The sequence below is a fragment of the Eschscholzia californica genome, unplaced genomic scaffold, assembly GCF_041429995.1.
Source record: "Eschscholzia californica isolate CP2 unplaced genomic scaffold, dmEscCali1.0.p SCAF_4, whole genome shotgun sequence".
Classification (NCBI taxonomy): Eukaryota; Viridiplantae; Streptophyta; class Magnoliopsida; order Ranunculales; family Papaveraceae; genus Eschscholzia; species Eschscholzia californica.
Window position 1 is genome coordinate 37,051,915 of NW_028238461.1, and position 14,367 is coordinate 37,066,281.

Sequence of the window (14,367 nt, forward strand, 5' to 3'; positions counted from 1 at the left end):
GAATCGGATTTAACGCGTCCAACTTTAAAAAGAGAAAGAAAAACCTGAAATTTGATTCGAGTCAAGTCAGGTATCAGATCTGAAATTTGAAGAACATCAACTACTTGAGTTCATGTCTTTATTTAACTATCAGATTATGGAGAAAAACTGAACTGCTTATTATAACAAAAGCAACATTTAATGACATCTTACAGATACTGCTCACACAATCAACTTTGCAGGACTGCTTATTCAACAGACGAAAAAAAAAAAAAAAAAGTCGAAAACGGTAACTCTATACATTCGAATAGAAGACAGCATTATCCGGTTGACAATATAACAACAACGATTCAAGTCGGCAAATGAGAAGTTACTGATTTTACCATTTTCGTAATTTCAATTATTGAACTTCTGTTCAGTAGTGCTGGGTGATGCCTGCAAAATCCGTTTAAAACACAGTAGAGTTTTTTGCTTAGTTAATGGACAAAACATTATCCATTTAACACTAATTTATGACATTACGTCATACATACGAAGGACCATGATAGGTCGAAGAAAATGAATATAATAAATGAGAAAAGTATAAGAAAGAACAATGGTAACAGGATCAGATTGAAGTCATATCAAAAATATTTTAGACAAAGTCAATATCATTTTATGTGGATGGAGCAATACCATATGTATGAACATATTAATGACATCAAATAGTAAAGCCTTATCCTATTTGTTGGACTCACTAGAGGAAACAGTTCTCACATATGAGCATTGATGTGATGTTAACTTCAAAGCTCGTTTACACAATATTTAGTCCCACATTGCTTAGAAAGACATTATAGACCTAATTTACATTTTAGCTAGGACTTTGAGGTCTCCTTGGCGCCTAGGTTGGTTAGGTTGGTGGGGAAAGATTGTCTAAATCAGGGGAAATGTGGTTAGATTGAGACGGTTGTTGCCGACTTCCCATCTTAAGTCTCCTATTCTATTCAGGTTTCAGCCTCGATGGTCTAAGAAAGAGAAACTGGAAACTGCACAATTAACCGATGTCACAAAATTTAAAAATTGTTGGTTGAGTTGAAATTTATAAGAGCTTGAGTTACTAACCCCAACCGATGTCACAAAATTGCAAACTGCGCACTTAACCGATCGTGCTCCGTATTGGTACATTAATAGCATTCGGCAGTTTCCACAATTTACGTGCGCTACCTGGTTTGCTGCCACGAATATAAAGTTTAGCACCCGAAATAACCTGAGCAACAAAAACACCGGTTGAGGTTTCCCCAATATTAAGAAATTGGTTAGTACCTTCTAAGGCGAGGTTGACAGTGTTGCAGCAAGAACATTGGACGCTTGTTGCTCCTCGGATGTACATTAATAAGGTGTGGCAACCTCCACAGACTAGCTGAGCCATTTCGGTTCCTACTCAAAACCAAAAAGTACAAATGAAACGAACATTCACCTCTATATGGGTGGGTCTCAGAGCCCATTATATCATTGTATAGACAAAATATTTGTTAACCGATCTTTACCCCATCATTTGGCGGATACTAATTAAGGAATAGAAATAAAACCGTACCAGGGGGTGGCACGGGAGTAACTGCATTGCAAACCGCGCAACAAACTGAGCTTGCTCCAGCAGGATAGAGTAGAAGGTTTCGGCAGCCAGAGCAGACGAGTTGGCTTTGCGCACCTGAGACGTATACAAGTGTTAAATGTGTACATATCAAACGGGATTAAGATGTTATCACTCCCCAGTACACGGCGCAGCGCAAAATCATTTAGCTATGAAGATCTGCTAATGCTGAAGCTCAAATCTTTTGCAAGATCAAACTAGTATTCTCTCTTGTAAATTCTGCATCTTTAATGTAAGATATTCTAGGCATTTCGATAAGGAAATTCCAGAGTTAGGGCTAGTGACTGGACTGAATTCTTAACTAGGAAACCGTTGATGAAAGTGCGGGTCAGGGTTGCTCACATCCTCTGATGATGAACTAAGTTTTGAGATAGAAGTCATCTTTCTTTCCCAACGGTGAAGAATACACGCAGATCGGGTTTTTTAAGGAACTTGTCGGGTCATAATTGGGTTTGGCTTGACAATGTGTGGTGGTAAACAAGGATCTGTTTTGGATAACCCAAATTTTCTCTTATATGATTAAGAACACAAAATATGTCATATAAGATAATCAAACTACTTCAGGTACTCACAATAACAAGGAATTGATTGGGATTTCAATTCTAAAACTTGAGAAGATTACCATTAGGAGGTGCTGTGAATGGTACCGGAGGTGTCGGATATGGCGCTAGAGGAACTGGCATTGCTTAATTTGATAGATATTTTTTTTCTTTAGTCCTTCAAGCAAAGTTAGGTTTGTAGCTTCAACCAGAGATGGTGAGACCACTTTGCTCTTTTCTCACCATATCTACAAAATCATAAGGGGAAAACAAGCAGAGTTTTCAGACAAGGAAGAAACTTCCAGTTACAGAGTTTACAGGAGAGAGAGAGAGAGAGAGAGAGAGAGAGAGAGAGAGAGAGAGAGAGAGAGACCAAATCAACATACCCATCAACTAACTTTTACCCAAATAATAGATAAAAACCAGAAGGTTATGAAGAAGATATGAAAAAATTCAAGAATAGTAAGATACCCATTAAAGAATGTCCATTAACAAGAACAAGAATAGAAGTGGGTAATGAAGAAATCTAAGAATAATTACATACCCAAAACAGAATTGCATATAAACAGAACAAGAGAACAAGTAGTATGTTATAGATAAAATCAATAACAACACATTAAATGAAGAAGAATTGAAACACAAAAGTTACCCATTAAAACTTTTCCATTTTTGAACCAAAATGATGTACAAGTAATGAACTGGTAAAGTGGGACAAGAACACACAGTTTTGCAGGTTTGCAGATGAAGTAGAGAGATAGAGAGAGAGAAAGAGATAGTAATGTAATGGACAAAAGTGGTTTTGAAAATGACTTTTCACCCTTTGGTTTGCTCCTAGTTTTAATCCTTGCTTTGTATTGGAATATAATAAAAGTGAGGCAAGAAGATACCTTTAGAGGTTGTAGATGATCCAGAGAGTAAAACAGGAGGTATTATGAAAAAGAATAGCAATTCAATTGTAACTTGTAGAGCATCTCCAAAGGTGTTCTATTGCTCACAATTTGGAGTTTTACCACCTCCAAAGGTGCTCTATTGTTCTATTACTCAACCAAAGCATTTCGCAACATGTAATCGGCCAGACCAGAAATTTATCCTATGGAGGCAGGCACCTTTAACAATAATTAACAATTAAATTCTTTTTTGAAAAATATACTAGAAGTTTTGAGATATCCTATTAATTAGGAGAAAAGTTTGGTGTACACTAATTTTACTTGAATGGTTGATTAGTATTTGAGTTACTTTGAGTATCCCTTAAAGGTGTATAGTGAAACAAAAAAGGAAGTTGGTCATTATAATTTATATACACAATTGCTAATTTAAACTTAAGAAACATGTAATTTTTATTTGTTGAATTCCCCATTTATTGGAAAAATCAATCAAGCATGGAAATTGGCTAAAGACCTAATTTTAAAGTTTTTTTTAAGTTAAAAACACAAGTTATATATTTTCTTTTTGTTAAAAATCTAAAATTTGTATTTTTTTTGTTAAACACCAAAATGTTTGTATTTTATTTGGTTCAAAATCCAAATATATTTTTTTTTATTTGGTTAAAAATCCATGTTTTTTATTTGATTAATACCTCACTATTTTTCAAAGTTGTTGCAAGTTGTCGTAAGGTGTTGCAAAGTGTTCAAAGCTGTTGTAAGGTATTGCAAAGTTGTTGCAAGGTGTCGCAAAGCTGTTGCAAGGTATCACAAAGCTGTAGCAAAGTTGTCGCAACTATTTGCTATTTACAAATGTTTTCTTTTCTGGTCTCGCAACTACGCGTAATGACCATTTTTATCTTTAATTCATTTTTATCAAAGATAGGAATCGTGTAAAATGTTTTGTGTCATCATCTTGGATATCTACATCCGCACCAAATCTTTTAAAAATATTGTCGACATTTACATTTTTTCCGCGTTCATCATCTACGATCATTTTATACATTATAACGTACGACAATGTTATGCATTATAATGTGCGTACACATTATATGATGGAGCACACTTTTTTTTTCGAAAAACACGAGAGTCCCTTACTAAATGATAATGATGTAATATTGATATAATACTTTTAATATGATATATTTGTTTTTTTAATATAATATCAACCTGGCACAAATCTAAGTAGGTCGATGTTTAAGAGAAACAAGAAAAGTTTGGGGGGAAGAAGGTGGAAAACCAAAAAAACTCAAACCGAACACCCTACAAGTCCCCGACTGGATGTGGTCAGCGACTCTCGGGGACCTCATCTTCTTTATTTTTCTTCTCTCTTCTCCCTCTAGTCCATCCCTTTCTCCTTTTCTCTAAGTTCCGGAGGAGAAAAAGAGAGAAGAGAAAAAGGAGAAGAGAGATAAGAGATAGAGGAGAGAGTTAATGGTCGTCGAAATTAGCTTTAGTGGTGCCGCCGGAGTTAATGCTCGTCGGAGTTTATGGTGGTGGGAGGGAAGACACTGGATGAAAAAAATAAAAAGCTTTAAAAGTGGGTAGTGTTTAAAAAAAAAACAAAAAAAATTATTTCCACCCAAAACATTTTTCCCTGAAAAATTTTGAAATTTCTCCGAGACATCGGCCATCAAAGTATAGTCAAGGCCTCAAGGAGTCAAGGGTAGCCATGGAACCCGCCAACTGCTTTCTAAAATGGAAGTGTTGGTATCTGTTTGGCCCAAATTTGTGACAAACTTTTGGTCCCTACATTTTTAGGAATAGTAGAATTGGCCCCTAACAGTCTAACACGACTTTGTTAAGTTTTCTTGGACCAATTAAATTTCAACTTAAAAGATAACTTCTTTAGTTTCAAGTAACTGGCTCTAAGCTAGCCCAATGTTGTTTTCTTTTGAAAACTCAACATGTTTGTCGAACTGCCCTACTATTTATAAAATCACCATCTCAAAAAAAAAAAAAAAAATCTAAACATTTTATTAGCTATTTTACCTAGTAGATAATAAAAAAATATCGTAATCCTTCTACAGTGTGATAATGTAGTTGTCACCAAATTCATTATATTGTCGTGATAATATAGTTGAGTTAAAAAAATAAAATACATAAATAAGTTGAAAATATCAATTTCTTCTATATTTGAGACTCGGCTCAATCAGTGGTAGGAACCAATATTTTGGGTAGTACAATAATATATTGAAATAGACAGAAGTTCTTCTCTGTATTTTATGGATTTTATGGAAAGTGAGGTGTGACCATTGTTTTCAATATGAAATCAATGACCTGAATAAAATAATCAGAATGATCGAAAACTTCCCTAAAATCAATATGAAACAGGAGAAAATCAAACATACTTCTAGTGAGAAATGGCAACCCTCGCCCCAGAATTTTATTAAGGTGAATGTTGATGCATCTTTTACTAATATAACATCCAATGTGGGAATTAGCTTGATTGTTCACAATGCAGAATCGAAATTCATAGAAGCGAAAGTAAAATCCACTAGAGCCAGAAACAGTGAAGAAGGAGAGGCGATGGCAATCTTACTCGGCCTCGAATGGGTGAAAGCTAATCAACTCAAGAATATAATTGTAGAAAGCGACAATATCAATCTCATCAAACATCTTCACAATAAACATCACACGTTACACTGGCAATCTTTAATCCACATTCAGAGAATTCGAGATAGCAGAAAAGAATTCGAAGTGGTGAAATTCAAGTATACGAAAAGAGAACTCAATTCCAGCGCAGATAGATTAGCTAAATGGGCAAGGAAGAAAAATGCGAGCAAAGAGTGGAAGAATGTACCTTGTATTTTAGTTAATAAATATTGTAATAACGCTGTTATTTAATCTATGAAAGCTAGTTCAACAAAAAAAAAAAAAAAGGTTAGGAGTTAGGACTCCTTAAGATGTTGGTGGCATTTCAAGGTTAGTTTTGTCTCAAAGAATATGTGGGGCCATGAAAGTGGTAGTCAACTTCAATCTTCACTTTTTTCAGACTAATAATCCAACTCCATGCACGTGACTGCACTCCGCCTTCAACCACACGCTCGCTTTCTTAGTTTCTGATTTTAATTGGCTCAAACTTGGCCACGTATCACTACAATTAATTTTCCCCTTTCAGGTTCGCCCCGGATCCAGATCTGTAGATCCGTATCTGAACTCCTTTTTTTTTTTTTTTTTTTGAAGCCAAGGGAACCATTTCCATTAATAAGTGATAAAATCACATTGTTTACATGGATGATACATCATTCTTATTTCTCTCTTCTGAAAACTTCATGAGAGTTACATACCTTTAAATGCAAAGTGCCTCATGAAGAGAAAGAAATGGGACTAGACACAGACTCAATAAAATGACCCTAAAGGTCGTGAATGAGAAGACCCTGAAGGTCGTGAATGAGAAGACCCTAAAGGTCGCGAATAAAAAGACCCTAAAGGTCGACAAAAAGAAATAATAATACATAAACTAATATTAAAAATACCACCGTAGTCTACACCGAAAAGTCGTCGCCGTCACCGGAAAAACCGTTTCATCACCGGAAAAACCGTCTTTATCGTCGGAGAACCGTCCCCATCATCGGAGAACCACCACTACAGGGGAACCGCCGTCAATGTAACCACCCACTGCCCCATATCTTAAATCACCGGAAAATCGCCTATGTCGCCGGAAAACCGTCAACACCACCATCACGGAATCCACAAAGTCCCCCACCACCACCATCATTGGATTATGTAATAACAAAAGATCGGTTCAATGATCGAACTTGTTCTTCAAAAAGGTTGAAAACCTGTCCTTGATTGTGATGTGTTTGCATATACTAGAAATAAGATGATGTATATAATTTCAACGATCACACCGAAGCCATTAATGGTAGCAACAAGATAAGAGCCAGGTCTTGTAAGTCCATAGTAAGTCCATAGAGAAGGATTCAACAAAGTGCATATGTAAGGTAGGCTTTCGAATTCCTCTGTCGATTTGTTTCTCACTATTCGATAAAACGTATCTATGGGAGAAAGAAAGACCAGAAATGAAATGATGTTTCAGGCGGACGCAACACATGAAGGATTCGTCGATTTTCCTCGATTTCATTGGTGGAATTTAGGGTTTGTTCGTCTACGGGGTCGTTGATCGTTAGAGGAACTTTTCTACTTAGTCTTTCTCACGCAAACTATCAAAAGAAAGAACAACATACTACTAAAGGAAAAAGGGATCCGGCGAAGGGAAGACCCTTCGCCGGAGAAAAATCTCAGATCTGAAAAGAAACGGTTTGAGAGAGTTTAGAGAGAGAGAGAAAGAGTCGACCTCGAGAATTGGTATTTACGGGCTTTTCTTTAATTATGAGCTTTAGTTCGATGTAATTTTGCTGCTAAATTATCTTCTTTTTTTTCCTTTTTGTTTCCGGTGAGTTAGATTTTGGTAAAAAAAGAGTATTTTTTTTCCGGTGAAGGATTTCAGTTTCTATCTGAACTCCTATTAATTCCCTCATCTAAGGTGCTGTTTGTTTTTTTATTTTTTCAGATCTGAAATCTGAATTGGTCCCAATTCAGATTTCAAATGTTTGTTTTCTTAATTTAAGAAAATCTGAACATTTGGCTGAATTTTATACATATCTGAATGGGCTGAAAAAGACCCCATAAATTTCAGACTTCAAAAGACCCCATAAAACAAGTCTGAAATAAAAGTTTAATTTCTGAAATGTGTCAAATGTCACTTATGCCCCCATGAATAAAAAAAAAAATTCTCTCTGGTTAGAAAGTTCACAGCCAAAACAACCACCACCTGCACCACACTGCCACAACCTGCACCACCACTACCACCACCTGCACCACCACCACCAGCACCACAAGTGCAACCACAACACCACCACCATCAGCACCACCACAACACCACCACCACCAGCACAACCACAACACCACCAACAGAATACAAACCACCACTATCCACAACACCACCAGCACAGACAACAAACCACCATCGGAAACCCAAGGCAAACCACCACCAACACCAAGTTCTGGTTTTAAAAAATAGAAAGAGGGGTAGATGAAACAGTTAGAAAACAATAGTTACCTTACCCACATAAAACCCCAACTACAGTTCACCTCGTCTTCATCAATGGGCATCCAAACCCCGATACCATCAAGTGATATATAGAGGGGGAGAAAGAGGAAGAGTGAAATTTTTAGAGTGAGATGAAAAAATGATGGAACCATCAACTTTGACAACATTAGCCGATTCTGATTAAGATGATCGGAGATCTGATTGTTGAAGCTTGTGAAGATTAGGGTTTTTCCCAGTGGGCGATCATGCTATTGATATGACTGTTAGCATAGAGAGGAATCGTTTTGCAAGAGATAGAGCTCAGATTTTTGGCTAGAGAGTGAGAGAGGGAGAAAGAGAGATAAAGAAAGGAAAGAGACCGATTAGGGTTCCTTCCTTTCCTTATCTTTATTGGGGCAAGAGACGGGAAAAAACTTTTACAAATTTTGGTTTTTTTCTTGTCAAAAGGGTATAACTGTCAAAGCCTTAATTCAGACTTTATCATTCAGATTTTAAAAAAAACATCCAAGTAGTAATATAATTCAGCCAATTCAGATTCAGCCAATTCAGTTCAGTCAATTCAGATTCAGCCAATTCAGATTCAGACATACAAAAAAAAAAAAAAAAACAACACCTAAATCTTCTCTTTTCTTTTTTTTTTTTTTTTTTTTTGTTGAACTTCCTATTAATTCCCTCATCTAAATCTTCTTTTTTTTTGTTAAGGAATCATCTAAATCTTCTCTCTTCACTATTTTTAACTTCTTCAAAATGACTCTTTTGCACCTCAATCATTCCAAGCCCGAGTAGATTATAGATATAGACATTAGTGGACATTAAATAACAAAATGTCTTCAGATGAAACTATTTTTCGGATATCGAGATGTCTAATTGAGATTATCTCGTATATTTGATGGATGTAAATTCTCTTGTTCAAAGATATTCAGTATTTTAGATCGATCGAGTTTCCAACTTTATATATTATGTGAGGAAATTTTCTTCCCAGTCGGACTCTTGTATCCCAAGTTTTTTTTTTTTGAAGTCGACTACGATCTACGTATGTCGTTACATTTGACACTTGATACATCATAGATGTGAGTATCCCAAGTTTATTAAACAGGCCTTAGGCATCTAGGGTACTCGTACTGACCCCCTAGTTTTGGGATTGAGTAGCAAAGCTCTTTTTGATTTGCCTGCCTAATCAACTGATGAACATTTTTAGATTCTTATGTTGAGCCAAATATTGGACATTTTGATCAAGTCAAGAAGTCAATAAATTGACTGAGATCGCACGTAAGCGCACCTTCGTCGAAGCCATCAAGGAAGTGGATCTGAAGAAATTCTTGCACCTGAGACCCGGCATGGGAGGTCAGTATGAGCTTCCTAGGCACCTTAAACCATTTGTTGGCCATGAAGCAACCAATGATGTGAATTTGGGCCAACTTTGATAAGAGCTCTCTGCCTTGGGCTCAGAATAGTCGAGGGAGTTTTGCAGAAGTCAGCTCAACATAGTCTTGCTCTGCCTCGAGGCAAGAAGGAAGGTGGGTCAGACTCAACTTCACAATCTGTGTCATTTTTTGTCAGAGACACAAAGTAGGGAGATCGGCTAAAGTAAGTTTGACCCCTTGAACTCAGATCTGCCTAAAAAGAACAACAATGACGCGGAATGCAAGATAAACCAAATATCCTCTTCTCATACACCAATTGTTATGTGCCAAAATATTTGTCAGTGTTAAAAGATACACGCTCAACATATATTATGTTCCAAATGTTCATACACTCGTGCTCATCCTTACAACTAATGTCTTACCATCGCATCATCTCACTTGTGCATCATCACAACTCTATAAAACTATATAAGCATATCAGGTTTGCCATAAGAAGGGATGGGAGGTCATCTTTTTCACTCTCAATCTTGAATTATTTCTTTAAACTTCAAAATTCCTTACTGACTTGGGCGTAAGAGTGTCTTTTTTTTTTTGAGGGAATGGATGAAAGGCCCAAAGTTAAGCCCAAAATAAGGGCCCGATCCAAAGTTGGGAAAAAATGTAAAAGAGGTCCTCTGTGTCAGATCTGAATTTGGAGAAACCAAATACCCTTACTTTATTAACAAAATTACGATTCGTGCCACTCAAAAATTACGATTCGTGCCACTCAATATTTACGATACTTGCTACTCAAATTGCCCGGGAAACACAAAAAAATCTGAAAAATTCGGCCCGATGTGACAGTTGCAGATGGAGGCGTCCCATCTCCATCACTCTCTCTCTCCCACGCCTTTACTCCAGCAAAACGTTCACTCTTCTTCTATTAACTTCACTCAGAAACCGTTCCCTCTCTCAAAAACCACCAGCCATTAAAGAACCAGAAGCCATAAAATCCCTCTAAAATCAGACCTCTTTCACCTGATATCAGTTCATAAACAGAAGCCAAGAAGGAACGGTTTTCTCTCTCTCGTCTCAGCCCTCTTTCACCCGATTTAAGTTCAGCCCTCTTTCACCTGATTTCATTTCAAAGGTAGGTTTTCTCTCTCTCTCTCTCTCTCTCTCTCTCTCTGTCTCTCTCACTCTATATCATGAACATACGTTATTGTTATTTTCTCTGGTAATTTTTCATTCAAAAAGCCCTAATGTTCTCTCTCTCTCTCTATCTATCTATATCATGAACAACTAAGAGATTTCGTTACTGTGTGATATTACTTTGTTTTGGACAGATGGTAAAGCCTACTTCATCAAAACAATCAAGTAAGAAAGTATCCATTGATGAACCTCGGTCTAGCAGATCGAAGACAGTTATTGAAGAACAAGTAAGTAGAAGAATGAGCCCTAGAAAAAAGGTATGTAACTGAAAACTTTAACAATTTTCTGTTTCATAAACTTATTCCGAGTACCTAATAATGTTTCCTGTAGATTGATCTGTTTCATAAAGTTGTGTACTGGTACAACCAAATAGTTCCAGTAAACCAGTTGATTTCTTGTACACTGGATAGTTTCAAAAAAATTATCCAGAATACGTAACTATGTAAGACACAGATAAATTTCCAAAAAAATTCAACTATTTCTTATGTGAGTGGTTTGTAATTTTCTTTTTTATAAAGCTGTATATTTTACATAGAGGAATTCGCAAAAAATTTTACTACGTACTAGTACAACAAAATAGTTGCAGTAAACCAGTTGATTTCTGGTAGAACAAAATAGTTGCAGTAAACCAGTTGATTTCCTGTACACTGAATGGTTACCATAGTTAAGTTTTATTTATGAAACACACAGATGATTGCCCGAAATTCAATTCTTTCTAATGTCAATGGTTTGTAATTTTTTCAGGTCTCACAAGATGATACCTTAACAGTGGTGCCACAAACAAAAGGAAAGAGAAAAATGGCAAATGTAAAACCTGAAGGAAGGCCAAAAAAGAAGACACAACAAGCTGTACCTGAAGGTGACTCTGCAAGGGCCTGGGTTGGCTCTCCAAGTGAGCCAAAAAATAGACCCGAAAATTTGGCAACCAAGTTGTCCAAGGTGTACAAGATTTCTCTTAAAAACACATGGACCCAGTTGAAAGTAACATATCCAAAATTGACAAGCAGGCAGAAGGAGTTGCTTGCAGAGTCTCCCTTCAACAACTTGGTGAACGCGTTTCTAAATGACCGGATTGGCCTAGACAGCACAAGCAGACCAAACAAGGCGATATTTGAACTCCTCTGCTTGTATTCCTCTTCCACAGAAACCTTCAACCTAGCTGGCAAAATGTTAAAGCTGAAGCCTCAGGATGTTTATTTGATTCTGGGCATGCCATTGAGAGGGGAGGTGACAGAGCTTTTCTCGTCCACCAAAGCACTGAAGAAACCACAACAAGATTTTTGTGTAAAGTACTTTGGAGAGGTGCCTCCAAAAGTGACATGCATTATGATGGCTAATGCACTGAGGATGGCGGTTGATGAAGAGGATGAGCTGGATGCCATCAGGTTGATAATCATGTTCATTGCTGCCAATGTTTTGTTTCCTTCAACAACCGGGTACTCGATTCCACCACATATTCTGCTGTACCTGGAATCGATGGAAACAATTCAGAGTTATAATTGGCCAGTGGTGGTGCACCAATTCATGATAAACTACATGAATAAGCACCCGAACGACCCGATTAGAGCTTCAGGCTGCCTACTACTCCTGCCTGTGAGTATGTTTAAGTTTATTTCAATTATATATTAGAATTGAAGTGCCTTATTGAATTTACAAATGTGTTTGTCTTATTTAAAGGTATGGTTCTGTGAGCATACTCTATGCTATGAAAGAGAGGAGAGGTATAAAGATGAAATCCCAAGGATTGTAAGGTGGTCTCTTTTGAAAATAACAGATACGTTTGACGAGAAACTAGCCAGCCTGACATCTGAACAGGTATAAAATAACATTTACATACCACTAAACTTGTGGGTTTAATGTAAACTAACTTATGTACTGGAAACTGTTTGGTTTACTGGAAACTGTTTGGTTTACTGGACTCCAGACTCATGACAATGATTATCCTAGTTTTGATCTCAACATGGAACTCCAGACTCAACTAATTGAGTGGACTCCACCAAAAAAGTCTCCCGTGCAGATTGAAGAAGATGAAGAGTGTACACCAAAGGCCCAAAATTTCGACTATATCCCTGAAATGGGAAGACAATCAGTGGAAGAAGTGTCCGCAAACATGAGACAATTTCAATCACCCCATGTAAGCCCTCCCAAAAGAGTAGCATCCAAAAAAGGGAAAGGGTTTTTGCCAGTACCAACATCACTTGTGAAGAGGATTAAGAATAATCCAAGGGTGAGGAGGAGAACGGAAAAAGGGACAAGTGAAGTCCCGGTTATTGATTTGGAGATGATTAAACTGAAGAAAGAACCCCGTGTGAAATTGAGTAACTGGAGAATAGGGGGGATATGGCCATATGTGAAAGAGAATGAAAAACCATTGATGGAAGAGTTCATGAAAAGTGGATGGACAAGGTATTATCTATTCCTTCATAATTTTTTTGGTTCATAATTTTTTTTTCAGACAGAAAATTAGTGTGTGTCTGGTACACAGGAAGGTTCCGGGTAAACTGGTTTGTGGTTAGTAAACAAGCCAGTTTCTAGTTAATTATTCTGAGTGACTAATGAATTGTACTTTGTCTTGTACAACCTCGATGTCTGGAACAAGGAATAGCATCACTGCCTAACAGCAAAAGAATTAGACGAGCTGATGATGAATAGAGGCTGTGACTCTCAAATAATTGATTGGTTTGCAGACAACTTAATGTTGGCAGATTCGAACATCGACCGTGAAGTGCTGTTCCTATCATCGTTGCTATTTGTAAGTTTCTTAGCCATTACTATAATATATTTAAAGAGGATTTTGTGAATTTACTAGTAAACTAAAAATGACACAATGCAGACAATGATAAGGCAGAAATGCAGTGAAAGAACAATCAAAGCTAATTTAGATGATCGGATTAAGCAGCACTTCATCAAAGATCATACAGCAATGTTGTGTGTTCCACTTAATTCAGCATCCACTGATGACTCTTTGGAGGGCCATCACTGGACTTTGTTGGTGTATGATTTTGAGGGGAACGAATGGACGCACTTCAACTCCTTACTTCGTGACATCGACCTGGGAAACAGATGTAACTACAATGCAAAAGAATTAGCAGAAATCCTGGCAGCAAAGATGATAAAGATGAAGTGCGGAAGGAAAAAAATTGCCTCAAAAATCCCATTCATTAAAGATGTTAAATGCCCCCAACAAGGGGACAGGTGAGCCCAGATTTTGGACCATTACAGTACTATGTTATTCCGTACATGAAACTAACTGTGTGTTCCTCAAATTTTAAAAACAAACAGTCCGGATTGCGGTCTCTACGTAATGATAAAGATGGAAGATATATTTCTCGAAAGCATCAAGCATAATTACCCGCCAAAGTGTTCGCAAAAGGAACAATATGAAGACAGAGCAAGGAGAAAGAGGGCAGAAGTAACCTACCAAATTTTGGAAGAGTCAAAGGACGGATGGAGGAGGAGTATTGCAGAAGAAAACTAAAAATTTAAATATCTAAAAGTTTATGTGTTGTTTTGTTAAGTTTACATAGGAACGGATTATATGGTGTTTGAAATATTAATGGTTTGTCACTTAGAACATTGACATATTTGGATCATTGTTTTGTTAAGTTCATTAATCGAAGTTCAAAAGTGTCTAACTACAACATATTCTCGGAAACAATTCAATGTCCAATACACTACTAAATTTACT

The 14,367-nt window shown here is 36.9% G+C and overlaps 1 protein-coding gene across 3 annotated transcripts; it reads right to left on the bottom strand.

Moving 5' to 3' along the window:
* Window positions 1-137: 137 nt before the first annotated feature.
* LOL1 (lsd one like 1) lies at window positions 138-3,229 on the bottom strand. Of its 3 annotated transcripts, none has more exons than XM_086673259.1 (6): window positions 3,036-3,229; window positions 2,232-2,396; window positions 1,553-1,666; window positions 1,282-1,395; window positions 1,081-1,190; window positions 138-414 (listed from the first exon to the last, which is right to left on the bottom strand). In XM_086673259.1, the coding sequence occupies exons 2-6, from the start codon at window positions 2,290-2,292 to the stop codon at window positions 376-378; spliced, it is 438 nt and encodes a 145-aa protein (XP_086529385.1). In that variant the 5' UTR covers window positions 2,293-2,396; window positions 3,036-3,229; the 3' UTR covers window positions 138-375. The 3 variants fall into 3 exon arrangements, with proteins under 3 accessions (XP_086529385.1, XP_086529384.1, XP_086529386.1); XM_086673258.1 differs by having other exon boundaries at window positions 2,798-3,048; XM_086673260.1 differs by lacking the exon at window positions 3,036-3,229 and adding an exon at window positions 2,693-2,814.
* Window positions 3,230-14,367: the final 11,138 nt, after the last annotated feature.